The 27,337-nt window shown below is 36.1% G+C and overlaps 1 protein-coding gene across 6 annotated transcripts in view; it reads left to right on the top strand.

Annotated features, from left to right (window-relative positions):
- The window catches only part of LOC148948460 (uncharacterized), a 521,750-nt gene extending 495,926 nt beyond the window's left edge, over positions 1–25,824 (top strand). For all 6 annotated transcript variants that reach the window (XM_089094386.1, XM_089094385.1, XM_089094390.1 and 3 more), the window contains 8 exons: positions 991–1,053; positions 5,666–5,802; positions 11,325–11,414; positions 12,580–12,612; positions 17,073–17,117; positions 18,958–19,152; positions 21,739–21,854; positions 25,297–25,824. In XM_089094386.1, the coding sequence (XP_088950512.1) occupies positions 991–1,053; positions 5,666–5,802; positions 11,325–11,414; positions 12,580–12,612; positions 17,073–17,117; positions 18,958–19,152; positions 21,739–21,854; positions 25,297–25,585 (968 nt within the window). In that variant the 3' untranslated portion in view covers positions 25,586–25,824. The remainder of the gene's footprint in view (positions 1–990; positions 1,054–5,665; positions 5,803–11,324; positions 11,415–12,579; positions 12,613–17,072; positions 17,118–18,957; positions 19,153–21,738; positions 21,855–25,296) is intronic.
- The last annotated feature ends 1,513 nt before the right edge of the window (positions 25,825–27,337 follow it).

Raw genomic sequence — 27,337 nt, 5'->3', positions numbered from 1 at the left:
AGATGATTTTAGCTTTATCTTGTAGGGCCAGCTAAGAGTTTGCAAGGAGTAAGTGGGGTACGCATGCCTTGATATTTCTTATAGTTTGACTAAGTATGTTTTTATTTTTTTGAACTTGTTATTATTCGGTAAATATTAAACTTCTGTGAAAAATCCAAACCTGCGATAATACTTTCCTTTACAAGAAGTTGGCTGTGTTGTATAGCTGAGTCTCCTACAATAGTCGTAGCGGCTATGGGGCTGTTTCTTACCAACTGAGACCGGTTCTTAAATTGCGATGACATCAAAATCAACTCACTGTGCTCTGTGCCACTATTTTGCGGATTCAATTTGCCGAAAGGTTAATACTCAAGGGGTTTTACATCACCTAAGTTCCCCTTTTAGGGAAACTTTTTTCTCCCCAAAATGGGTTCGGCAGATTCACCCTCAGAACGACTGAGAAATAAAGGACCTATTATTATGATAAATAATAATACATTATAATAATAAATAATAGTAATAATAATAAAAATTAAAATAATATTATTAAAGAGGGATAATATAAATCCCTCTTTCCACCTAAGCACACAATAACACAAGAAAAATAATGTTCATGAGGCAGCGTATCTTTTTCTTTGCTAAACGGGTATTTCGTTTGACACTTTATACCCAGGGTGTCATTTGCTATGGGGCAGGGGAAGCAACTTCCCCTCCCAGACTTTGGTTTGCCCCCCCTGCAGACCCCAGTCCCCCCCCTGCATACCCCAGTTCCCCCCAGCTGAAATATAGTTTCTTCTAAGCATCCACAGAAATGGGTTAGTTTTCTTTATTATATCTTTACATTTATATGGCTCATTTTTCCGTTTTCACTTTCATTTTCCCTTAATTTGGAAAATTGCCTCCAGATTTGCCCCCCCCCCCCCACCCAGGTCTTGACGAAATTACCCCATTGTTTATACCAAGTAATATTTCGTAATTATTTATCTACTTTTTCATGCATTCCGTTATCAGGATCTACTGGAAAAAACCATGGTATTAAAGGTCTTCGTGCTGCGCTTATTGAAGACTTTAATGGTAATTTTCTATCCTTTCAATTTCCTTTTTCTCCTTGCCGTTGTCATTTTTTTCCGAAGATTTTATTTGATAAAGCAGTCTAGAAAATACTTGAGACTTGCAGCTTTATTACTAGTCCCTTTTTATACATTCCTTTTCCTGGAAATTACTTTGGATATTTTAGTATCCTATTATAAGTTGGGAATATCCGTTATACCTCTCGAGATGTTCCTTGATTCAAGGGCTTTTGTTACTTAATCTAGGGAAAAAAATGTCTCTAAGGGAAATTTATTAGGGCAGTTAAAAAAAAGAGGGTGCAGCGGTCAATTTCGAGCTATTAATAAATATCTAGCTGAAACAGATTTTGTGGTCTAAAACCAAAACCTTCTAATTAGCTTTTGATGGTTTTGAGTTATGTGAATTATAACTATTGGTCAAATTGATTATTATGGGATAATAATATTTATCACTCCTTTGAATATGTTTCTTAATCCAAGGTGTTTTTCACCTAATCTCGGAGGAGAAACAACTTCTAAAGGGAATGCTTTTAGGCAGCAAAGTAGAATATGCAGTAGTTTTTGTTGCAGGTTCATTTTAGTATAGTCACTTGTCTAAAGCAAACACAATATGTAATGTCTTTACTGTTTTAAGTAAGATGAACAGAAAATTTTTCCCAGCCTTTTTTTCAACTAGTGATTTCTGAGAAACTGCTAAATGACCTTGTAGCCATGACCGTATTCAGGATTTTCTACTCCTCTGTTCGAAATCATGCACTATTCCCCTGACTAGCTTGTAATCTGGGGGTTGTTTATGGGGGAAATGATACCATTCCAAAGAAAGACTTCGTTATAGTCCTTGGAGACTTCAATGCCATCTTGGGAAACGACAACAGCGGAAGCGAGGATATCATGGGCAAATTTGGAATCGGGCAGATCAACAGCAGAGGAGAGCGACTCATTGAATTTTGCCGAGACAACGACCTCTTTATAACAAATACAATGTTCAAACATTGACGACAGAGGAAAGTTACTTGGTGGTCCCCTGATGGAAGGACTGTTAACATGGTTGATTACATACTGGTATCTAACTGGTGGTAATCTTTGCTCATAGACACAGTGACTCTCTCCGGCAGAGATTTTGACAATTATCACAGCCTCCTTATGTCGTCAGTTCGTCTAAGGCTAAAGGCCGTTGTTAAATCGGAGCAAAAAGTCCCAAGATTCCGCGTGGAAGCCTTGAAGAACCAGAAAATGAAACAAGAATATAGAGAGCAGCTAAACGAAAGACGTTCGAAGATCATGCAAGAAACACCTGACCTATTTAGCCCAGCCGACATTGATCAGCTTGTGTTACAAAGTAGCAGGGCCATATGTGAGACAGCCGAGATCGTTCTGGGCCGTTAATCTTCCGGTGACAATCCATGGATTACCCAGTAGATCGTTGACATGAACAAAGAAAAACGAACTCTCAGCAACAAACAAGATCAATAAAGCAAGGATAGATTCAAGCACTTAAAGACATGATAACCAAAGAGTTTCAGTAATGTGAAGACGACTTTCGAAGAGGTAACTCACACCTTATGTTCAGACGTGCTAAAGAGCTAGCAAATCATAAAGATAGGAAGTGCCTGGCTCTGTTTGATAAAAATGGGCGCAAAATTACCACTCGTGCTGGAGTCCGAGATCGTTGGAAAGAGCATTTCCTGGAAAAGCTAAATCCTATAGTAAATTCAGATCCTGAACTCCTTCACAAGTTTCCAGGACAATTAAATGAGGAACCACCCCTACCATTCTTAAGGGCAGAGGTAGAAACCGCTGTGAAATCCCTAAAATCCAATAAAGCGCCCGAGATAGACGGTATACAACCAGAATTGCTCAGAGTGGAATCTGACGTCGTCATCGATCTGCACCATCGAATAGTAACAGCTGTGTGGGGAAAAAAAATAGAACCTCGATTTCTGGTCAATATCTGTCATAGTCCCATTGCACAAGAAAGGATCCAAAAGCAATTGTGAAAGCTATAGACCCATATCACTTACTTGCCAACCCGGTATAATCTTCACGAAAATACTCTTAGGCCGCATAAGAAACATGACAAGGCATCTTATACTTGGGTATTAAGCTGAATTCCTTCAGAATAGATCCACTATAAACCATATATTTATCATTAAACAAATCATGGAACAATATCTGAAATTCGGTAAAAAAAATATACCAAGTGCTCATCGACTTTAAGCAAGCCTTTGACCTAATTCGGTGAGATGATCTCTGGCATATCTTGGCTTACTACGGATATTATCGATATTTTAAGGAGTGTGCACGAGAAGGCGAGAAGCATAGTGCAGACTAGTTAAGGACCTACTGAGGAGTTTTCTACCTCTACAGGTGTTCTCCAAGGATGCCTCCTCTCACCCACTCTTTTCTGCCTATTCCTAAATACTGTGCTGGCACTTGTCCCTGATAAAACGGGAATAGTCTTGGGAGGATACCTTTTTGACCTATTTGCATATGCTGATGACATTAATCTTCTGAACGGAAAAATAGAGGAGATCCAAGCCACTGCAAACTCTATCGACGAATCAGCTTGTTCATTTGGAACGAAGATAAACGCCAGCAAGACCAAGATGATGAGAGTATCATGGCATGCAGTGACTGCCCCCTCCCCCCCACCAAAGTCACTATTTGGAGTGAGGAAATCGAATGGGTCGAGCAGTTTATTGACCTAGGAAGTGTGCTGACATTTACAAACGACTCCTGAAAAGACATCAAACAATGCCTGGCTCTTGCCTCCGCATACTTCAGCGACTCTTCCGTGCCTTAGTGATTCCGGTTGCAACGTATGGAGCAGAGACTTGGACTCTCAGCCGATGACAACCACTGACTGGTGGCATTTGAAACTAAATCGATCCGAAAGCTCAGTGGTATCACTTACCTTGACCGAGTATCAAACGAAGAACTACTGTCTTCCTTGAATTACCCTCAAACCATCATGCGTACCATCAAACTCTAACAGCTTCGATGGTTAGGACACGTTCAGTGTATATCTTCACCCCAACTGCCCAAAATAGCCTTTGAAGGAAGAATTAATGCCTCTCGCCCAAGGGGACGACCGCCCAAGCACTACTGGGGGGACGACCTCCCAAGCGATGGTGGGAAAACTTTTCTAACCACCCTACCCCAGTACTGCTGAGGACTGCATCAAACAGGGAGGCATACCAAAAATATTGTTATAATGCCATTAAAGGAGAAGCCCCGAATCGGCCAAACAGGCCGGATAAGAGTTAAGTAAGTAAGTGTCTTGCCTCATACCACAGTATTCAACATTTTTTTTAGTTCCATTCTAGTATTAGGAGTTTGTGTGCAATACGGTAATACTGTATAACTTGGTCATCTTTTTTTTTAATTTCCCTAAGGATGCTCGTTAATTATACTTCTTAATTTTTTTCGCTCTTTTCTTTACGTTTAAAAAACTGGTTTCAAATTTACCGGCTATTTTCCATAACAGGTAGAGCATTAAAGTGATTTTTCTGGTAATAATTTTATTGTTCTTTGCGGGATGGGCAAGCATTTCTTTGTTTTCCTTGAGATAAACAATTTTAAATTACACTTTTTCTTCCACTACAGTCTTCTACAGTCTTGAGTTCTGTCTCTGGCTGGTCAGATTAATATAGATGTTCAAAAGAAAATTAATTCATGAAGTTTTCTGTACGTGTACAGAATCTTGAAGCGCACCATGGCACTGTCTTGAGCGCAACAAGAGATATATGATAATTACAATTAAGACTTTAAGATAGCAACATTAGAATGTATACATAAGCGAGGTTTTCTTAGGAAAGCTAAACTAACTATTTCTATATGCATTAAGTGCTACATAATTTTTCCATAGTTTTTCTTAACTTTTTTGCCTCAAATACTTTTAACGCATTTGGCCAGAGACCGAACAATTGAAATTTTTTTGGGAGTGGAAAATATATTTTATCCGTTGGTTATCGTTATCGATCTTATCGTTTTCCACTATTTGAGACTTAAAGTAGCGTAAGTGAGCCTCAAAAATATTGAATTACCCAATACCTCTACTCCCGCCTAATTCTTAGAATCTGGCCCCATAGCAACTTTAATTTATTAGAATTTTAAATTGACTGCCAAAACCCAAAATTTGAAAGAATAATTAATTTAATTTAATTAAGTAATTATAATTAATTCATTTATTAAAGAATATTAAAAGAATTAATTAATAATTAAGCTAGAAAGTATAATTAAGTTAACTTTCAATTATCTCTAAATGTTTTACTGTTTGGTGTCTATATGAAAGGGCTTAAAATTTGTGGATATTGAATGTTACATATTTTCTTAATGTAATTTAAATCTATATTCATGGTGAAGCTTGAAAGGTCATTGGTTAAAATATTTAAAGCATTGTTAAAGCTCTACATCCTACAATGATCTATAAAATCTTTTATAACAGGTTTTTCCACTCAAGTTCTTTTATCGACGTCTAAATTCAAATGAAATTCAGATCGGATAGAAAAATACATTTTCTAACTTTCAGTTCGATGTCTTAAAATCTTTAGTTACGGCATAGTTGGATTGCCACTTAAGTGCCAAGTGTTATAATGAGCGCAATTATTTTTCAGATTTTTCCACGTCAGTGTTCCAAAATCGAGACTTGCTTCTGAAAAGTACAGACTCAACTCCAGAAGGGTCGCTTGCTTTTGTTAAAGATGAGCAATTACTTTTCATCAGGATTAAAAATGGATGGCAAATTGTGCAAGTAAGTCTTTCATGGTTTCGGTTTTCGTAATTTTTCCAAGCTTTCTTCTCTAAGTGGGCTAATTTTGCTGTTAAAAAAAAAAATTTACAGAAGTGTTCTTAATCGATCAACTGATCAGCTGATACCATTGATAATTTTATCCACCAGGATTCAAATTAAATGACAAATTGTGCAAGTAATTTTATTCATAATAGTTGTCTGATTTTGTTTAGCTTTTGTCTCAAGCTGTTTAAATTTCTTTGTTAAAAACCGAGGATTCATGAAAGAAATATTTTCAAATTGCTTCTATTAAGTTAGTGGCAGTTGTCTCTACCATCGATAATTTAAATCTGTCTGTTATCTAAAAGTAAATAATTAAATTGAATTGCTTTTCAATAGAACTGGAAAATGTACGGCAATTTTTTCACTTAAGTCTTCGTAAAGGTATTCTAACCTTTTTTAGCTTTTTTCTTTAAACAGTTGAAATGTTGCTGCTAAAAACAAAGATCTATAGATAGAAATTTTTAATTTCATTCTTATTAAAAGCTATTGACAACTGACAGTTCCATTAATAATATAAGTCATCCATTCCTTAAAATGTAAATATATAAATTGAATTGATTTTCATTGGGATTAAAAATTAATTGTAAAATCCGTAAACAAGTGTTTGATCGTAATGATGCTTTTTTTTCTTTAAACAATATTATTGTAACTACTAAAAACAATGACTTTCAATATTAAATCAAATGTTCTCCGTCTAAAGTTAATTGGATCGTTTCTTTCATAAAAACCACATATATCAATTGAGAAAACTTGACATAATTGCCCCCGGACCATGGGGGGTTGTGATAACCTCTGGGTTTTTTTTATCTCACTGAGGGTCCTTGTGCAAATTTATGCCTATCTCAAAATTTTTATTGGATGCATTTAGGGAAAAGGGGCGTGGGGGGCTACTTGCCCTCCAATATCTTTTAACTAAAAGAATTGAACTAGAACTTTGAATTTCCAACCAAAAGAACGATATCAGAACTTCTTACGAGCATCCCATCAACAAGAAACATATTTTCCCCCATGGCATAACTTACAACCCCTGCCCTCGGGCCCGGGGGAGATGTGTTGACCCATGAGTTTTCGTTATTTGGTCATTGAACTATTTTTAAAAAAGCTATCTCAAAGTTCTTATCGGATGGGTCTGAGGAAAACAGGGCGTGGAGGGGGGGGGGGCTAGGTGCCCTCCAATCTCTTTTGACTCTTAAAAAGTGAACTACAACTTTCAATTTCCAATCAAATGATAGCTCTTTGAAGTTAATACGAGCATCCCTTCCGTAAGACCCATATATGCCCCCAGGGCATAACTTATAATGCCTATTCCCAGGCCCTGGTGCTTTGTTTACACACCGGAATTTTTATTATATGTTAACTGAACCATCTTTAACTAAATAGCCATTGTAAAATTTTTAGTGGAAGCAAGTGAAATCATAGGGTTTAGGGGGGGGGGAAGCTGGTTACCTTTTGACGCTTAAAAAGTGAACGATGACTTTCAATTTCCAATAAAATGAGCCCTCTCTGTAGGTAATACGACAATGTTGTCTATAAATAAACTTATATGCCCCCAGGGCATAACTTAAAACCCTTGCCCTGAGGGTTGTGGGGGAGTTGCCATCCTCAAAGACCTAATTTCCAGAACTTAAAACTACGTTTAATAAAATGGCTGTCTCAAAATTTTGATTGGATATGCTTGGGGGAAAGGTGGGCGTGACAGGGAGGTTAGTTGCCCTCAAATCACTTTCGACTATTAAAAAGGGCACTAGCCCTTTGAATTTCCAATCGAACGAGCCGTTTTTGAAGTTTTTATAACAATGCTTTCAATAAGAACCTTATAAGTCCCCAGGGCATAACTTACAACCATTGACCTGATTGCTGTGGGGGAGTGCCCTACTCAAAAAAATATTTTCTATCTGGAGATTAACTACGCTGAACAAAATGCCTATCTCAAAATGTTGATTGGATGTGTTTGGGGATGATGGACGTGAGGGGGGCTAGTTGCCCTCCAATCACTTTCGACTATTATAAAGGGCACTGGCCCTTCGAATTTCCAATCGAATGAGCCTTTTATGAAGTATCTATGACAACGCCTTTTATAAAAACCTTATATGCCCCCAGGGCATAACTTAAAACTCTTGCCCTGAGGGGTGGGGGGGGGAGTTTCCTCCTCAAAAATATATTTTCTATCTGGAAATCAACTACGCTGAACAAAATGGCTATCTCAAAATTTTGATTAGATGTGTTTGTGGGAATGTTGGAAGGGGGGAGGCTAGTTGCCCTCCAATCATTTTCGATTATTGAAAAGGGCACTAGAACTCTCGATTTCCAATCGAATGAGCTCCCTTTGAAGTTTCTACGACGACCCCTTCCGTATGAAGTGCCTCTGGAAAAAAAAATAAATAATAATAAAACATTGGAGCCGTATGGCCTTTACCATAGGCAACGCTACAGCGTTGTCTCTGATATGTATGGAGGCCCCCCATTGCCTTACTCTTTATCTTACGGCATTTTTGCTTGATCCCCTTTTTCCCGTTCTGAAAAACTGTTTCTGAAATTCGGTTCAACCCTCCTCTTCATCCTATATGCAAGAACTTTCTCCCGCCTCGCTCTGTCCCTCTCGCTTTGTCCCACCTCGCTTTGTCCCTCTTAGATTCTGATCAAACAGTTCGTGGTAACGAACCGTAAGTAAGGAGCGACCCGGCTCAATAGTAAGCGAAACTCTAAAAAACGGAATTTTGATACCAATAAATGTATCAGAAGAATCAGATTTTTATGATGATTTCAAATATATAAGTTTCATCATGTTTAGTCTGACCCATTCAAATTTACGCGCCTGTTAAAATTTGCCCTATTTTCGAAAAAAGGGGGAAACACCCCTAAAAGTCATAGAACTTCAATGAAAACCACACCATCAGATTCAGGGCATCAGAGAACCCTACTGTAGAAGTTTCAAGCTCCTATCTGCCAAAATGTGGAATTTTTAATATTTTGCCAAAAGAAAGATCACGGATGCGTGTTTATTTTTTTTTTTTTTTTTTTTTTTTTCCAGGGGTCATCGTATCGATCCAGTAGTCCTAGAATATCGTGAGAGGGCTCATTCAAGTAGAAATTAAAAGTTCTAGTGCCCTTTTTAAGTGACAAAAAAAATTGGAGGGCAACTTGGCCCCCTCCCACGCTCAATGTTTTCCCAAAGTCTCCCAATCAAAATTTTGAGATAGCTATTTTTTTCAGCATAGTTGAAAATCTAATAAATATGCCTTTGAGGATGACTTAGTCCCCCACAGTTCCCGGGGGAAGGGCTGCAAATTATGAACTTTGGGGATTACGTGGGAGGAACTTTCCATAGAGAATGTTTCCTTGGGGGAAGGGACTTTTCCATGGAGGGGGCGTTGGATTTCCCAACATTATTTAAAAAACGATCAGAAATTAAATAAAAAAACAAGTTTTTCAACTGAAAGTAAGGAGCAACATTAAAACTTTAAACGAACAGAAATTATTTACGTATATGAGGGGGCTCGCCCCCGAGTCATTACATCGCTCTTTACGCTGAAGTTTTTTTTTAGTACTTTTTAAAATGCTGTCTATTCTAGTTAAACGGCCTTTGTGATTCAGGGGTTTGTGGTTCGAACAAAATTCGAACTTTAGCGTAAAGAGCGAGGTATTGACTAGGGGGCGAACTCCCTAATATACATAATAAAAACATACGAATATAGAAATTCGTTACGTAAGTTAATTCGTAAGTTACGTCAGAACAAAATTTCGAGAAAGCCATTTAGCCAAAAAAAGAAAACTAATATACAAATTTCGTTTTAACTATTCATGTACGGTGAGCCAAAATCAAAGCTGCATTACTTCAAATACGTTCAGAAATTAAATAAAAAAAACAAGTTTTTTTAACTGAAAGTAAGGAGCGGCATTAAAACTTAAAACGAACAGAAATTATTCCGTATAGGAAAGAGGTTGTCCCCTCCTCAATGCCTCGCTCTTTACGCCAAAGTTTGACTCTTTTTCACAACTCTATTTTCTAAAACAATAAAAACTTAAGCGTAAAGAGCGAGGCGTTGAGGAGGGGATAGCCCCTTTCCTATACGGAATAACTTCTGTTCGTTTTAAGTTTTAATGTCGCTCCTTACTTTCAGTTAAAAAAACTTGTTTTTCTTATTTAATTCCACAAAGAAGCTGCTGTGAACTTCCCAAAACCAACACCGGTTTACTCCAGGTCACACCGTTATTCACGAGGTTTTGTACCGATTTTTGTTCGTACTTTTAATAATTCGTAACTCGTTTGGTTCATTTTTATCTTCTTGATAATTTTTGCTTGTGGTGACAATTTCTTAATTGCTATTGAATTCTAATTTTTGTAACTAATTTATTGACTTAAAGATACCATGTTTGGGCTCTTCCCATGATAGTGTATATTGTCTACAATAAATTATCTGATTTGACTTATTACTATTGGAGCATCTAGGTCCAGCCTTTGAGGGAACAGATTCAAAAATCTCCTCCAGCTAGGGGGGGGGGCACGACATAAAAAAAAATATTTTTAAGCTGCAATTTTCCGAAATTTTTCTTTTGGCAAATCTGAAAAGTTAAATTCTCCCCTCCCACCCCAGGATGAATTTAAATTGTTTTACGTTTCTCTGTATCCCTTACTGTCATAGTTTAGGCAAAGTCAATTTACCGTCATAGTTAAACAGAAGGAATCAATACGAAATAGTGGGTGGAACAGTGATATTGATGTAGTGCAAATAATGCAAAGGCTGAGAAATGCAAACAGTGCTTTGCACCAAAGTTTTTTTTTTTACACAATTCATGAACTAGATCCCTCATCGTTTGAGGTCGCTAGCAGAATTAAGCATAACAACAAATAACTAGCTGATGAGACAAAATAGTGAATTCTAAGAAGCGTGGGGAATAGCAGAAGAGGGCAGAAATTTGAAAACAGGTCTTTGTGGCATAAGAAGTTAGACAAAAGTTTGGAGTTCCTCTATAATTTTGGCCTTTAAAGGCAATCAATTCTCCCTTAGTCCTGCCTTTTGTAGGCTTTTGATAAGGAATTGAATGGTTTTATTGGTATATAATATCCAAAATTGGAATATTTTATGTAGACCCCTTGTGGAGTTACGCACGTCAAAAATGTTCGACACAGTCCAACCATTTACCTTGTTTATTCGCTAAGATTTAAGCTTCTTTGAATTCTTCACTTGACAAGTTGTCACAAAACCTTGATGATTTAATTTCTACAAGAGAGACGCACCAGAGAGATGTGCAGCACAGAACGAGCTATTTTTCAGGAATTCTTTTCTTTACGTTTCTTTTTATGTTATATTTGATTCAAATGTCTGTCTTCCAGTTTTGTCTTGCTGCTTTTCACCTTGATCAGCTGTGGTACAAGGACATCAACTAAAAGGCTCAAAATTTTGCTGATGTTTATTTATGTTATTTAACATATTAATAAAGTTTACAATATCATTAAACCAATCTATATTTTGTTTCAGCTGGGAGAGATCATAACACCCAAGCCACAGTACCGACCTCCACCACCACCACCACGATCTCGACCCATCTCTCTGCCTGGAGGGCCAAGTGTAAGTATCGGAAAAAAAATTCTCTACCATCCATCGGTCAATTCTAGCCCTAAAATTGTACAGCCTAATAGCAAATAGGTGTTACATGGAAAAAGAAAAAAGTGTTCTTTATGCTTTTGTTACCAGGTATCACCTCTAAAAACTTGCAAAATGTCTGGGAAATGAGTTTAAGCAATGGTTCCTGGACATTCCTTCTTCTGGGGAACTACTCACTTCGGATGATGGTCAGAGGTAGCCCCAAAGACGGATCTAGAGCGAAATCAGGGGGGGGGGAGACGTGACAAGGGTGCCAATAATTGACCAAATTGACACGTTTATCTAAAAAAAAGAATGAAAAGCAGAAAAAACATGTAATGAGGGTACCATATTTTTTTTGGGGGGGGGGAGGGGATGTCCCCCTGCCCTCTGGATCCACCGGTGGGTAGCCCGATCTTTGCAAATGAGCCTTGTGCCTCCCATGTGTATTTTTATTCTCTACTACTTCATATGGAAGATGTGATCTTCGAAATTTGGGGGATTAGCTCATTCGATTTCGACTTGATGGTACATCGAAATTTCTAGTGCCTCTTTAGCGTGAAAATCGATTTAAAGACAACCATTCACCCCCCCCTCCCTTCCTAGTCCTTTGTATCTCCTGGGAGACACCGTAGCCTATTTGGTATCCAATAAAAATTCTGGTATTTAAATTTTGTTCGAAATGCTCGAAAGGTCAGACAAAGAATATCCAAAGACAAAGAGTGTCCATGATGTAATGTTTAGACTTTTAATTAAAGTGAATATTCCATTTCAGTGAATATTCAAATATTGGGCTTAACTTAAAGGTTCAAGGTACTCAGTGTCAAATAATCAAGAGTGAATTCATGTCGTATTGTGACGTATCATCGATTATTGGTTATAACTATTGATGCTTCGGTGACAGACTTCTAAAACTTATAGCAAACAACATTAAAAGATAAATTGTGGAAAACATTTTGTGATAAATAATCTTTTTTAAGTGGAGAATACTGGAAAATTATTATTAGTAAAAGATGTCGTCAGGGAACCCCCGTAGAACCTTGACCTTGTTTCCCTCTTTCAGAGTCATAAATGTGTTTCGATAAATAACAAGTATCATAACCGTGCTTTATTTTCATTTTTATCTGATTCTATGACCTTTTTTATGCAGCGTTTTATGGACTATATTGAAGATGAACAAGAGGTAATGATAAGATGTTTGTTTTGTCATTCCAATGCAGTGCAGGGTCGGATCAAGGAGGGGTGGGCTAGAGGAGGCAAGTGCGCCGGGTGGCATGTTTGGGGGGGGGGGAGCAAAACAAGATCAAATTGTAATATTTTTGGGTAAAAAATGTAAAATTTATAGTATTGATGGTGCGGTAAAGTCTACAGTTGCTGTCCTAGAGCCGTCCTAGCCAAGTGGATTGGTGCACTGGATTTAGGATCCTTTGTCCGAAAGGACGAGGGTTCGTATTCTAGTGTACCCAAATATTTGGTTTGGGACGATGGGATCGGTGGTGTGGCTCTATAAGCTCAGCCAGAGTCGATCCAGCTCTAAATGGGCACTAGGAGAAATCTGGGGAATGCAAACAGGAAGGGTGTGCGAAAGCACAAAATGGTTGGCACCCAACCCCCATTTCACTTCTTGGCTGTAGGGCCAAGAATTAGAGATCAGCACCGCCGGTACAGACTGTAAAGTCCAATGCCGTATTCTTTACCTTTTTTTTAAAGTCTCCAGTTGCCCCCCCCCCCCCGAAAAAACCCTAAATCCTTCTTTGATGCAGTGTCATTCTATCTATACTCTAATGCTGTTGATATTTGCCAGTTTTGTTTTATGAAAAGTTGCTTAAACAATAAGATTAGGGGGTAAGATTTTTCAGCCCCTTAAGATTTCTAAGATTTCTTAGTCATCAACGAAAAATCTGACAGGAGAATTTTAAGGGGGTAAACTCCCATAAGCAATACATGAGGTTTTCTTATGCCGCATTTCTAACTTTGAATTACGTCGAGTGGCACATATCATGGTTACAGCGATAGCTGTAATCTAGTAAATATAGAGCCAAAGCCTGTAGTAACTAAAAGCTTAAAAATACGTTTGAGAAAAAACAACAACAAAATCAACTGTCTAGGAAAACTGTCTATGTCTTATGATGATTCGGGAATTACTTTGATTAATTTTATCAGTGAAAGTTTAATGTGAAACAAATTTATGATGATTTCAAAAAAGCCTGGAACCCCTCGAAAATGGTCTCGGATTGACATGGAAAGTGCACCATTTGTAGAAAAGCTTATATGCGGCTTCTATTTTTCAATTAGAAGCTATTACCTCCTATTGAATGCTGCACAAAGTGTCAGTCCCTAGCAGATTTTCCTGTGTCTGATTCTCTAAGCTATAGGACCATAACCATTTACTAAGAGATACTACATAAAGCATCAGCTCCCACAACAAAATCCTACACTTTTCAATGCTTCATCCCACAGTTACATAAAGTATCAGTTTATGACAAAGCTGTATAAAAGTATCGCTCTTGCACATCGCCTATGTATGGTTCTTAATCACCGGATACGTGGAAATGACCCAGCTGACACATGTACACAAAGCACCTAGTTCCCCCCCTTGCCTAAGCTCCTAGAAGACCATTATAATTTCAATTTCGAAAGACACTGTCAACAATCAAATTATATATTTTTCCAAAAATCAATAAATTATCTGGGATTTTCATTATGATGCTCTTATTAGAGGAATTCAAAGTGATTTGGATGAAGATATTTTTTCCAGTAGACTTGGACTAATTCAATCGAGGTTATTATAGCGAGACATACAAAGGGGAATATAGATTCCCTTGCAACTGATTTTCAAAATGACTAGCGTAATGACATTTTCAGTCAACTGTAAGAACCTCTACACTCGAAAATAAGGATTGATGGGTAGAAGATAATGCTTTAATCATATTGGGAGAGGAAAAAAAATTATAAACCCTCCACTGTCGAACGAAAAGACTTTTAAATCCACGCTGCATTAAGGAAGAAGACAGTTACTAATGACCTAGTATTCGACCGAGACAATGGATGTTTCAAGTGGGCAGTCTTAGATGCCAGAAAGGTTGTTTTGAAAGTCAATGCAAGCAAGAAATATATTTTAGCCTTAAACAAAATAGGAGTAAAAGACGGACGAGAATTTCCCACAGTTTCTTTCAAATGTTTTAAAGGAAAATAGGCCATTCGGGTAAAAAACATTAAATTATCGAAAAAGGAAAATTCAACTGTTGGAATAAGCGTGCTATATGATGATGAAAATGAAAAATTCTGCCCGTTCGCGTCCTCACCACTCTACATGTTAAATATTATGTTTTTTTACTCTTTGTTGAATTGGCAGATAAAGATTATGCTCATTTTTTTGCTATGGTAAATCCAAGCCGCCTGATATCTCACAAATCCCATGTCACCAGGCAGTATTGCTTGTATTGTCTCAAACCAATATCAAGCGGCAAGGGGTTGACAGAATAGTTCTTCTAAAGTAAGAATGGGCGAAAGGACCGCCGACTTATTCAATTGCTATAATCAATTGCAATATATGCTATATTAGGCTTACGTTCTGTATTTTAAGTTCAATTGACCTCAGAGATTAGCTGTTGTAAATTCTGTCAAGTAAGGGAATTATTTGCACAATGGTGTCCATGTTCAGCTCCAGAAATGGTCTTTTTGTGTGTTTTTCACTTTTTTCCACGTATTTCTCACCAACAGAATGAATACAAAGTTGAAAATGGTAAAACTTGGCCGAAAGCGGAAAAAATTGTTGTTTATTTCTTATATCCTTATTCGCGATTTGGTATTGATCGTTATTATGTATATCAACATAAAATATAACCTGATGTTAGTTCTAAAAGATGCACTTATAGCTGGGCTTCCTAAACTTTTTTCATTCACGACCCCATTTACGATTGCAAGTTTTCTGGCGGCCTCATGTAAATATAATTGAAATACAAATAAATATTTTTTGATGATTAATTTATGAGGTAACAAAATACATATAATAAAATATATAGTTTTAGAATTCGTTTAGAAACATACAAAATCTAAAATAAAAAATTCCACAAAAGTTGAAAAGTTGTCTTTATTATACTTACAAAAATCAATATACCCTATTTTTCATCAAAAATGCATTTTTTGCAATAACATAAATAAAATAGAATTCTGACCGTCTTAGTTCAATCGAATGTATTCGAACGCAGTCGTTGGGTGGTAAATATTAAATTAAAACAAAAAGAAAAGTTTAGTGAAATGGATGTGTCTGTTTTTTTTTATTGCATGACAAATTAAATCTTGGTGGAATGTTTGACACTGCTGGACTTACGACATTTTCAACATTTTTTAGCGATGAACGATATTGGGGTTTGATGTGTTGAAAATCAGAAAGTAACTTCGCATAAATATGTGCTATTGAATGCCAGAAGAACATATAATGCCGTAACTGCGGTTGTGGGAAACTCAGTTCTAGTTCTGATCCAGAATTCAGTCAAAGGCTTTCTTAAAAAATTGTAGTTTTAAGTTTGAATCACTCGAAAGCTAAGCAAATTCCTCTTGAGCTTTGAGTGGCATGCGATCAATCTCAGTTAAATAAATAAAAAACAGATTTTGAATTCAAGCTACTTTTTTTAAATAATATTTAATATAAAATATGTACAGAACTAGGTTTCTAGCACTTTTAAGTGATCTACAATAATTTTTGCAATAAAAGTTTGACAACATTTTCTCTCGATTATAAAATTGTCAACACTGGAAAATATTTTGAACGATTTTTTTTTATCCTATTTTTCTAATAAAACTTTTAGTTTTATCATTAGAAGTAAATATATCGCATTTTTTTCCTTGAAGAGACACGTTGAGACCGTTTAATTTCGCGAAGATATCCGACAAATAACACAGCTTGGATAGCCATAAGTTGTTTTGGAGAAAAGCAGCAAGTCCACATTTTTTCCGGTTAAGAATGTTTCAATTTTGTCTTTTAATAATAATAATATTCTAAAACTTTGACCTCTTGACAACCATCTTACTTCAGCATGTAATAATAAAGTTGTACAGACGGAATCCATATCCTTACAAAGATTTGAAAATAAGTGACTGTTAAGGGCATGGCTCTTAATAAAATTTATAATCTTAACGGAATTCTGAAGACATCGTTCAATTATGGTGCTAATTTTTTGGCTGCAAGGGCCTCTCGGTAAATAAGGCAATGAGTAAAAGTTATATGGTCATAATGAGCAGCTTGAAAAAATGATTTAAAACCAATATTTTTGCCCGTCATCGCTCTTGCACCATCTGTGCATATTCCACAGCAATTTTTAAAAGTCTTTAATTTTTAAAGACCTTCAGTCTTTAAAAATTAATCAACTTTACAATTTATGTCTTTTCCTGTAGTATGTTATAAATATTTGACTTTAATTTTTAAATATTTGTCTTTAAAATCTCTTGCGAGCCCATGATTTTGCCACGCGACCCCATTTGGGGTCGCGACCCATAGTTTAGGAAGGCTTGACTTATAGCAGACTGAGATTGTTCAAACTGAATATGCTGAGCACTTAACCCCTGTGAAAAAAAGAAAGTGTTGTGTTATAATCTGAACTGTTATTTTTCGCCAATGATATGACCTCTCACTATTACAAGCAGCTTGATTCAGGAGAACTGAACGATTATGATTTAAGAATGCCGGTAAGTTGCTAATTTTTCAGTAATCTTTTCATTGCATTTACTTTTTTACAATTATAAAGTATGCTTTCTTCTCTTATTTTTTTTAAATTATTAATGGAGGGTCATCATCCTAAGTACCCGAATAGAGGTGCAGGTGCTCCACTCTAATCACCTTAAAATTCCTCAAATCTCGCAAAAAAATTTTTTGCTTGTATCCCTGAGATACAAGACTCCGAGAAGATCCGAATTAGAAACGCTCTTAAATTTACCAGTTAACATCATTGTATATGTCTTTACAAATGAATGAATTCCCTGGAATCAAATAGTTCATGGTAGCGAACTGTAAGTAAGAAGTGACACGGCTCAATAGTAACGAAACTCTAAAAGAACGGAGTTTTGATAACAATAAATAAATAAAAAGAATCTAGTTTTTGTTCTGATTCAAAATATATTAAGATCGTTAAGATTAACCCATCAAAAGTTACGGACCTGAGAAAATTCGTCCCATTTTTGAAAAAGGGAAACATCCCCAAAACGTCAAATCGCATCATCGTGAAAATAAAACCATCAGATTCAGCAAATCAGAGAACCGTTACTGTAGATGTTTATACCCTACTGTAAGGTACTATGTACAAAAATGTGGAATTTGGATTGTTTGCCAAAAGAAAGTTTATGGATGCGTGTTTACTTTATTTTTTCAGGGATGACTGTATCGACCTTGTGATCATAGAAAATCGAGAGAGGGCACATTTGATCGGAAATCGAAAGTTCTAGTGCCTTTTTAAGTAACCAAAAAGGTTGTAGAGCAGCTAGCCCTCCTTCAATCTCCTTTTTCCCCAAAGTAGTCCGATCAAAATTTTGAGATAGCCATTTTCAGCATAGTAGAAAGGTTCAACAAATATGCCTATGGGCATAACATGGCCCCCCTCAGGCCCTGGGGAGAGGACTGTAATTTACGAACTTTTCCCATTGTTTACGTAATATATTTGTTACTGGGAAGTATACAGGCATCTTGTTTTTTGGGGGAGGGGGAGATTTTCTGCTAGGGGGTATTTACTACGAAGAAAAATTCCCGTGAAGAGGGAAGTTTCCAGGGTGTAGGCTTTCCAGTGGATATTTTACGCTGGGGGAATTTGCCAGAATTCCCTTACGAAATTATTTTTATTTGTCTTACCTTGCCTTTGACGCCTAAATTTAACACTTGGAGATGTTTCGCGGGAAATTTTCAGCGGGGTTGGGGTCGTCTGGTGGGATTTTCCCTTGGGGGGGGATTTTATGTGGGAGAAATTCGCCAAGGATTAATTTTCCATAGGAGCAGGTTTCTATTGGAGGGGAATTCCGGGACAAAATTTTCCATCTAGGTGGGATATCCAACAGGATTTGAAAAATGATTTGTAATTAGAGTCTTTCAAATTCAAGTAGGCTAAGGGGAATTTTTCTAGCCGAAAAAATTGCCCTGAGGGATTTTCAGCGAAGATCGGATTGTCCGGTGTGGAAGGTATTTTACATGGGAGGAACTTAAATTTGAGAGATCTTCTGTCGGGGGGGGGGGAATGCTATGGAGGGAAGCTAGATTTCTCGGCACTATTTGAAAAACGATCAGAAATTGAATTAAAAAAAAAACAAACAAGTTCTTTCAACTGAAAATAAGGAGCAACATCAAAGCTTAAAACGAACAGAAATTATTGCGTACATAAGGGGGATTGCCCCTTCCTCTATTATACTCCTTTAAGTATAGGAAACGACAAACTGCAAAGATAAAAGCGTGATTTCCCTACCATTGTTTTGTGTAGGCTATTACGGTATAGTTAAATCGTTATGCGGACGATTGAATGTAATTGAAGTTTGCTTCCCATTTTAGTTGAGAATGGCTGCTTTGAACAAGCCTATGACGGGTGATATGAATGGAACAAGGGCTTATGACTACTTATGTTACCGACAAGCACAAGGAGCTAGACTTCGGGGGACATTCAAGGCTTTCTTAGCATCTCACATCCAGAATTTGGATTCAGTCGTCAGACTTCTAGATAGAGAACTACCAGTTGTAAATACGAAGGTAATATTTTGTCAAATCTAAATTATTACTTGTTTTATATTTTCACCGGGAACTTCCATCTGATTTTTTGTTAGATCTGTTGTGCAGCAACCTCACAGAGTGTTTTCCTTCCTATCTTTTTTTTAAATTAATTTAAAAAAGTTTGATTTTAACATTTTTTTCTTGTACAAATCTTACTATTATTTACCTCCTTTTTGGAATTAGAACTGACAAAAAAAACTAATTTTAAATTCCAATAAAGCGTTTACTGTTAAAAGATTTGTGCCTAGCAGTAAATATGCACAGCAGCACAACAGGATTATTGACCAAATTGATCACTTGACTCATTTTTTAAATTTGTCTTTGTCCGAACCAGTCTAAACGCATTAGCCCAATTCCTGCTCATCTCAGAACATGACCCTGGAGGCATAAGGGCTCCTTCCAGTTTGTGTATGCCAGATATTGACTCACACACCCATATACAAGTCCAGAATTGTACACAGAGGGTCTTTGAGCCCCAAGCTTCTCAAAATTGGCTAGATTTCTATAATGTTTTCTAATTTCTTTGAATATCTTTCTATATCCGTGGTTTTCCTACTGAAATATTGGTAATCGTCTTTATTTTTAAAATACAAGTTAAGGGTTCTGTTTGTGATCAAACCATCTCTTTTCAAATGTGATTTCAACAAAGAACAGTTTTGTCTCCTAGTTCGTTTGAATTGCAATTTCCCAATTACTTCTGTATATGCCTCCGACATCTTTTGCGGTATAGCTAACGTATAATACCTAGCCTATACTGATGAGCATTTAGTTATATGTAGATCTAAACATATTCTCTCAAAATTTGTTACTTGCATAAGTAAAGCATTTGCACGTATTGGCCTATACCTGGATGATGATAAACGCGTCGGTTCCTCTCCCTCTTCTCCCCTTCGTTTAAAAAAATTCTATCCCTTCTGTCATATTTTTATGTGGTTGGGTATTAACATTACTGCTAAAAAAACGTTCTTTCCGTTCACTGCTCCATACAAATTATTTTCTTTTTTTGTCATTATTCAATTTTATGTTTTTCTGGGTTTTACCCACATTTAAAAAAGAAAGATCTTTGATCTGTTTTCATTCACTATCTCTGTTCTTCTATATTTTTGCTTTTGCTTCCGCCTTGGTACCGTATTCGGAAGATATTATATAAATTTGGGATAAATGGGGTTTTTGGGAAAGTTCTTGTAGCAATTAAATATGTTAACTGATTAGGAATAAGTTATTATTATCACTATTAAATATGCTTGTCGATATTTCCCCTAAATTGGCCCATCCGATTTGAAAAAAAAATTATATGAATTTGCCTGCATTGACTTTTACAGTCTAGTCTGACAAGTCTTACAACTAACAGTGAAAGAATATCGCTTTTGACGATGAAAGAAGGAAAAATCCTTAAAAGTATTAACGGACTTTATCACTTTTTATATAATTAATTCATGTACTTGCTCAGGTGTATTTCATAGTTGATGGAAAATTGCATGTGCAATAGCGGTATATAAAAGAGATAAATCTGATGTAAATAGCTATCAGCCGACTGTGATTCTGTTGCCGTCGTGTCGTTGTGACACGGAGACAATTTTAAAGGTAGGATTTTATCTTATTTTGATAAAATAATTTTTTTACGAAACATCAATTTGGATTTCGTGCAAGTCATTTGACAAAACAAGCGGTTGCATTTTGAATTCATATTGACAATTTGTGTGTAAAACTCGCATAAAATGTTAGTTTTATGCACCGGGAAAACACGTTTACCATTTTCAGTTTAAAAAATTATTTAATTATTATTAATTATTTATCTCCATAAGATAATATGTCTAAATACTTTTCGGGTAGCGTATAAAACCACTTCAGATACTTCAAAACAAAACAATAATAATACTAGGTAATTTTTACATCGACCTTTAAGGCTAAAAAATCAATCGGAGAAAGAAACATTGTTTTTTTTTGTTTTTTTTTAATATTTCAGACTTGAAACGTAAAAGAGATGCGAATATTGCAATATGACATTTTAACATACAAAAACCTGGTAACTATTTCTGCGAGAGGTCTCTGTTTATTTATCCTCCTTCTTTGGTCTTAAGCATTCTAGAGCTTAACTCCTGTTGGTTCCGAAACATCTAAGTTTCCAATTAGAAATTCCAAATGACTCAATCCCAAGTAAGTCATTTGGGCATAACCAGTATAGTTTGAAGAAAAGATTGTTACATTCTAAATATTTAGCACAAGCCCTACGTAGTCTTTTTGATTATTTTGTGTATTTGCTCATGTTGGGGTCATCCCTTGTGCTCTGTTTACCCGATATTTCTTTTAGCCTTTCATTTTCTCATTTTATGGTCTGCTTTTACTTATTCATTTACTTTTCATTGTATTTATTGTTGGTTGGTGTATTCAATCTTTACATTTGCTTTCCCCAATAATTATGGCCTCTCTTCCTTGAGGTATGGGACCATTTTGGTTTTCTGTTAAATCGAGAAAAAAAAAATACAAATGAAGTACGAAAATTAACTGTAGTACCTTCAAAATGTCACTATACATAATAAGTATTAAATTTTTCTTAAATTTAAGGGTGATGTATTGTTTGATTCATGGAGTCAAATCTTTGATGGTGCTGGTGGAGAAATCAGTCAAAATGCACGGATTTACAGCTTTGATGGAAAAGACGTTCTCACCGATTCAACGTGGTAAACTTCTGATTCTTTCTTCTTAACTTCACTGTTTAAACATATGTTGCATTTAGTTATATCATAATCATCACTTAGGCCAGGAATTGGAGGATAAATTCATAAAGTTTCCATTAGAGGAGAAATTTCTTGGAATGATTAGAATCTAGGGTTCTGCAAAATGCTGCTTGCTTGATTCTTGGATCTTGACTTCCAATAACACAAATGGAAAGGAAGCCTTTGAGCTAAGGAACTGATATATTTCTCTCCTGTCAATACTGAACAACTTATATACTACGGTGTCTCCAAATTTACTGCTTTTGTATCCAACATGTTGTTGTTATATCCAACCGTTGTTGTATCCAAACGTTGTATCCATCACGAATTGATAAACCTGCCTACTCCAAAGCGAAAATAAATATATACTCGTGATTAGGCCAACACCTGTAGCCAAAAGTTTCAGAATCCTGAAAAATAGGTAAATCGCCGCTGCTAAAGAGTACATCCAGGGTAAAAACATCTCTAAATTAGAATCACCCCCATTAGTTAGTACTTTGTATTGGTATAATTTAAAAACTCGCGAAGTTTGGTTATGAAAATACCTTCGAACCTTTCACTACCACGGCAAACGATCGAGTTGGAGCAGCAAAGTACGTAACATCAGTGCAACAGAGAGTAAAATTGTAATTGGAAGCAAAAATCCCTTTAACTCAGATATTGAACCCCTTATACTCCTCCTTTTGAAGGATACCAGGAGTAGGACTAGGAGTTTGAATTTCCCAAATTATGAAGTAAATGTAAACTCAATAGTACTTACCTCCCTTGCTGGAAAATACGGAAAAGTTACACAACTTAGATTTGTTTTTCACAAAGTATAAAACAGAGTCAACTAAAGCCACTTCTTTTTTCCCTTGAGGGAGACACTGTAAGACGTCTATGCGAGTCGAGGCACTAATGCTGACAGGATGGTAGTTGCTGTGCTATAACAATTAAATACAAAACAGCAAAGAGTTTATTAGTCTGTTATTTTTCATTGCGAGTTTAGTTGTTGGATATTTTTGTGCTCAACAGGTGTCATCCTCGTAAACTAACAGAATCAAACGAAAAAAAAATTATAACCAAATTAAACACTCGCTGCAATTCAATTTTACTTGCTAACTATGGTAATCTGCTTTAAATCCTAAAATCTTATAATATCGTGGTGATATGATGTTCAATCAACATTGCTTTGGGTCGAATTTGAATATTCTGAAATGATGATAATATCGGGAAATAACGCGACATGACGTGACAAAATAACTGTGAAATAACGATTCAGTGTGACATGAAACCATAGCTCATATCGATACAAAACGATATTTAATACATTAGACGATTTAAATATGCGATAGTGAATCTAATATTGAGGACATCTGGATTTTAATTATACACTACGATATGAACTAATATTTAACGCCGATATAGCAGGATATTCAAACAATATCGTGAATTCCTGGTGATATCGATTTGACACGATATTCAACTAATAATTTGAATTTCTTGGAATACATTTGCATAATGGGACTAATGCAGTAAAAGGGCCAATAATGAAAAATATCACCTCAAGTAGAATAAATATCTGAAACACAAATGCGCAAAGTCTATGTGGAAAAAGCCCGCAACCAAACTTGTTTACCTGCTGCAATAATATCTCTTATTGGATCATCCGGGCTATAATACAAATAGGATAGACTCCCCGACTTCTAAAAATTTTATATACGCTCCTCAGATATTGATTCTTCAACTCAGAGCAAAGTCTCACTAATTGGTCATGACGCAATCTCCAATTTGGCAGATTACACCAATTTGGCTGGTTATCTCACTTTATAAATCCTAACCAGTTCCCTAAACCCCTCAGCAACCTCTGGGAAAACAGTATTCAGAGATTACTTTTCTCCTAGTCTTTAGACTACCAAATATGCAAATAAGCAAGGTATGCAAATTAATTTTTATTTCGATGTTCAAAATAAAGCTAATACCACTAAGAAGCAGTTTTTGGTAAGAATACCAAGTTCTTAAACAACAAAGTATGGTGTTGCAATTCACAGATATATTCGCATTCCCTATAGGCTATTTTTAATAGTCTCAGCCTGGATTAAATGGTGGTGTATGTATCTATCCAATAGAAACCCCTGTTGAATAGATATATAATATATAAGCCTATTGGGGGCTACAAAAATAACCGCTGATAAGCAGTTCAGACTTCCAGGAAAATTCCACGAAAATTTTGAAACCTAAATCACTCCCAATAGTTAAAATTACGCCTCGGTTTAACTTAAAAAAAAAATGCGAAGCAGGGGTATGAAAACAGGTTTAGAATGCCATGCTAGATAGTTGGGATGGATCAGGGGAGGACATGACGTGTGTGTAACAAAGGAAAATAATACCTGGTATCGAAGCTGTCTTAAACTCCGATTCGGTTACCCCTTTGTATTGGTGCAGCTGAAGAAGTAGGACTAGGGACTTGACTTTATACCAACTGTAAATTCGATACTATCTCTACCTGGAAAACAGGTAAGAATGTACATATTAATCACAAAGGAACTTCTTTCATTTTCTCTGTCATCAACTTTATGTCACCAGTATCTTCTACCTGGAAAACAGGGAAAGATCTACACAGTAAATATAAAATAACTTATGTTATTTCAGCACTGAGTTGCAGAATAAAAATGAACAATGTAGGTTCTTTCTGTATATTCTGAAATAAGCATGTAAAATTGCCTTGTTAGTAAGTAAAGTTAATTAAGCTTTTAGAGAAGAGGCTAAAGACTAGACGGAACTACATCATCCAAAATTATTTGCTGTTGATGACGAGACTCAAACTCATTAATAATTTTTATTTTGTGTTAGGTGTGTTCAAACGGAAAATGAATGCAATTCGTCGCTCAGTTAAGTGACTTTTTCTGGCTTCTCTTAAAGTTGATAAATGTACTAACCTACGGTAAAGATACATATTTACAAATATCAAGGCAAAATAGTGTTTTATAGATAATAAAACATTGTAAAACAAAACTACAGTCCAAAACACTACAAAACCAACGATCGTAGAACTCAGCTGTTAAACATCAACACTTGTTCACGTTTTGGATTATTTGAGCTGAACGCTGAGAATATCATCATTCTTAAAGGAAGAAAGGTTTTATTTGTACTACAAATTTATATTTTCGATCAATGGCAGACTCTTCTGACCAAAAATGTCAAGACTAACTCAAATTAAATAGATTACATGGATTAGAATCATTATAAACATATGGTTTTGTGTCTGATTTTAAAATATTCGACTGTTCAAGAGATGTAACAAGCCCATTTGTTTCTTTTATTTATTAGAAAGGCTCGCAAATTTTAACGTATCATTTAATAGTAAGTGGATAATACCTTTTCAAATGCTTATATAGTGTAAACCTAAATTGATCCAATATTCCAGGCCAACGAAATCTATTTGGCATGGTGCCAGACAGTCGGGGGAAAGAGCAACTGACTTTTCCTGCAAGAAATGGAAAACAAGAAGCTCCGAAGTAGTAGGCCTGGGTTCATCCCTACTCAGTGGAAAAATTTTGCTACAAGAAGAATACCCGTGCAGTAATGCCCATATTATACTTTGTGTTGAAGGGACTAGTCAACTATATGGTAGGAGAAAACGAAGCATTAGTGATGTTATATTGAGTGAAAAGGAATACTTTGATATTTTAGAAGATGACCATAGACAAGTGTAATAACTTTAATGTCTTCTGCTTTGCTGATACTCATAGTTCGACATAATGAACATTCGCATATCAGTATTATTACTTCAGTTTTTGTCAATAGTATTGATTTTTACTAGGTGCTAAAGGGTTAATTTTTAATATAAGTTACAGTTTTCACTGCCAGGATCTAATCATTGACTTTTTAAGTGCCAAAATTTTTACTTTTAATTATTTTTTGTCATGTGACTTGATTAATATGTTGTAAGCTACTTAATTGATACAGTTTTGTGTTTGCAGAATAGAAGCCAGATATGTTTAAAAAAGCTCTGACATATTTTTAACGTCATTAAACCAAAACCGATCGACCCATAATGAGAAGTTCATTTGGGGCTCCATTTTTTTTTTGGAGGGGGGGGGGGTGGACATAAAATGAAATCTTGGAAATATCTTATAGACAGAATGCAGGATCTGGCAGGATGCATACATATTCAGAACTTTTGATAGTTCTTTTGACTGTTCATGTATCCCCCTGTATCCTTTTTGGAAAGCTCTCAAATTAAAATTACCCTGCTTTGCATGCTTACCAGAAAAGAGACGAGCAAAAAAATTGGATAGATCGATAGACTGTATAGAATTAAATAGAATTGGTTGTAAGCCTCAGTTGTTAAATACCGTATGTCATTAATTTTTAAGTCACTGTTGCAAAACTGATTGGAACAATAAAAAATGGGGGGGCTTACGGCTTTATTTTACTTTAGTAAATATAAATGGATACAAGATAATTGAGAGAAAAGAGAGAGAGAGAGAGAGAGAGAGAGAGAGAGAGAGAGAGAGAGAGAGAGAGAGAGAGAGAGAGAGAGAGAGAGAGAGAGAGAGAGAGAGAGAGAAAGAGAGATTGAACGTGAGAGTGAAGGAGTGAAAGAGACGGAAAGAGAGAGAGAGAGAGTGAAAACAAAGCAAAATTCGGTGGTTAGATGAGTTACAAATTAAAAACAATTTTTGTTAAATAAGAACGCCTGTTTTCTTAAAATCGGAAGATTATAAGGAATAAAGCAAAGTCTCGCATAAATTACGACTTCAGTTCATTTTACTTGCGACAGAAAAATTGCATGGTAAAATTAATTTTTAAAAGAATGACGTCGCTCTCCCCCCCTAAATTTCCAATTTGATTATTAAATTTTAGTTCGTGCTGCGAGTTTAAATTGACCAAAATGACTAGTCTGAGGTTCTAGATTTAAATGCACCTTAGATTCTTTCTTGTTTTCTTCTTAAATGAGATGTTAGGTCCATGAAAACCAAAGGCGGGTTGTTTCACCCCTTTTTTGCTCTAGATACAGCAGTGGGACCTGATTATGACTCATTAAAACAGGCAACTCAGCTGCCTTATCTTTGAAGCAACATGGAGATAACTAGTAGATTCACCCCTTCTTTAGAATGTCAATGGATGACTTAAATGCCATTTTGGCATAGTGAGGAGGGAGGCTGGAATTCAGAATTGTATTGAATGTACCTGGTATCTTAGCAAAGGATCAAGGATTTTGAGGGCAATGGTCTCCTCACTAGGTGGATGGCATTCAGACAAGATTTGCGTGAAGCAAGTGTGGCATGGCGGAGAAACATGTAACCACCATTTAACAGAACACTATTGAGAACAAGGACAACCGATTTTAGCCTGAAATATAGAGTTTTATGATGTTTTAAACGGAAGGGTGATGACATCTGTTTACTATGGCCTTATGGAGCCTATGACTAGCTGCTTTTCTGATATTAATTGGACCTTTA

This window comes from Artemia sp. Qi Xiang Cuo, chromosome 9 (genome assembly GCF_049724085.1).
Source record: "Artemia sp. Qi Xiang Cuo chromosome 9, ASM4972408v1, whole genome shotgun sequence".
Taxonomy (NCBI): Eukaryota; Metazoa; Arthropoda; class Branchiopoda; order Anostraca; family Artemiidae; genus Artemia; species Artemia sp. Qi Xiang Cuo.
Note: the sequence above shows the minus strand (reverse complement) of the source record. Positions and strands in the feature narration are given on the sequence as shown.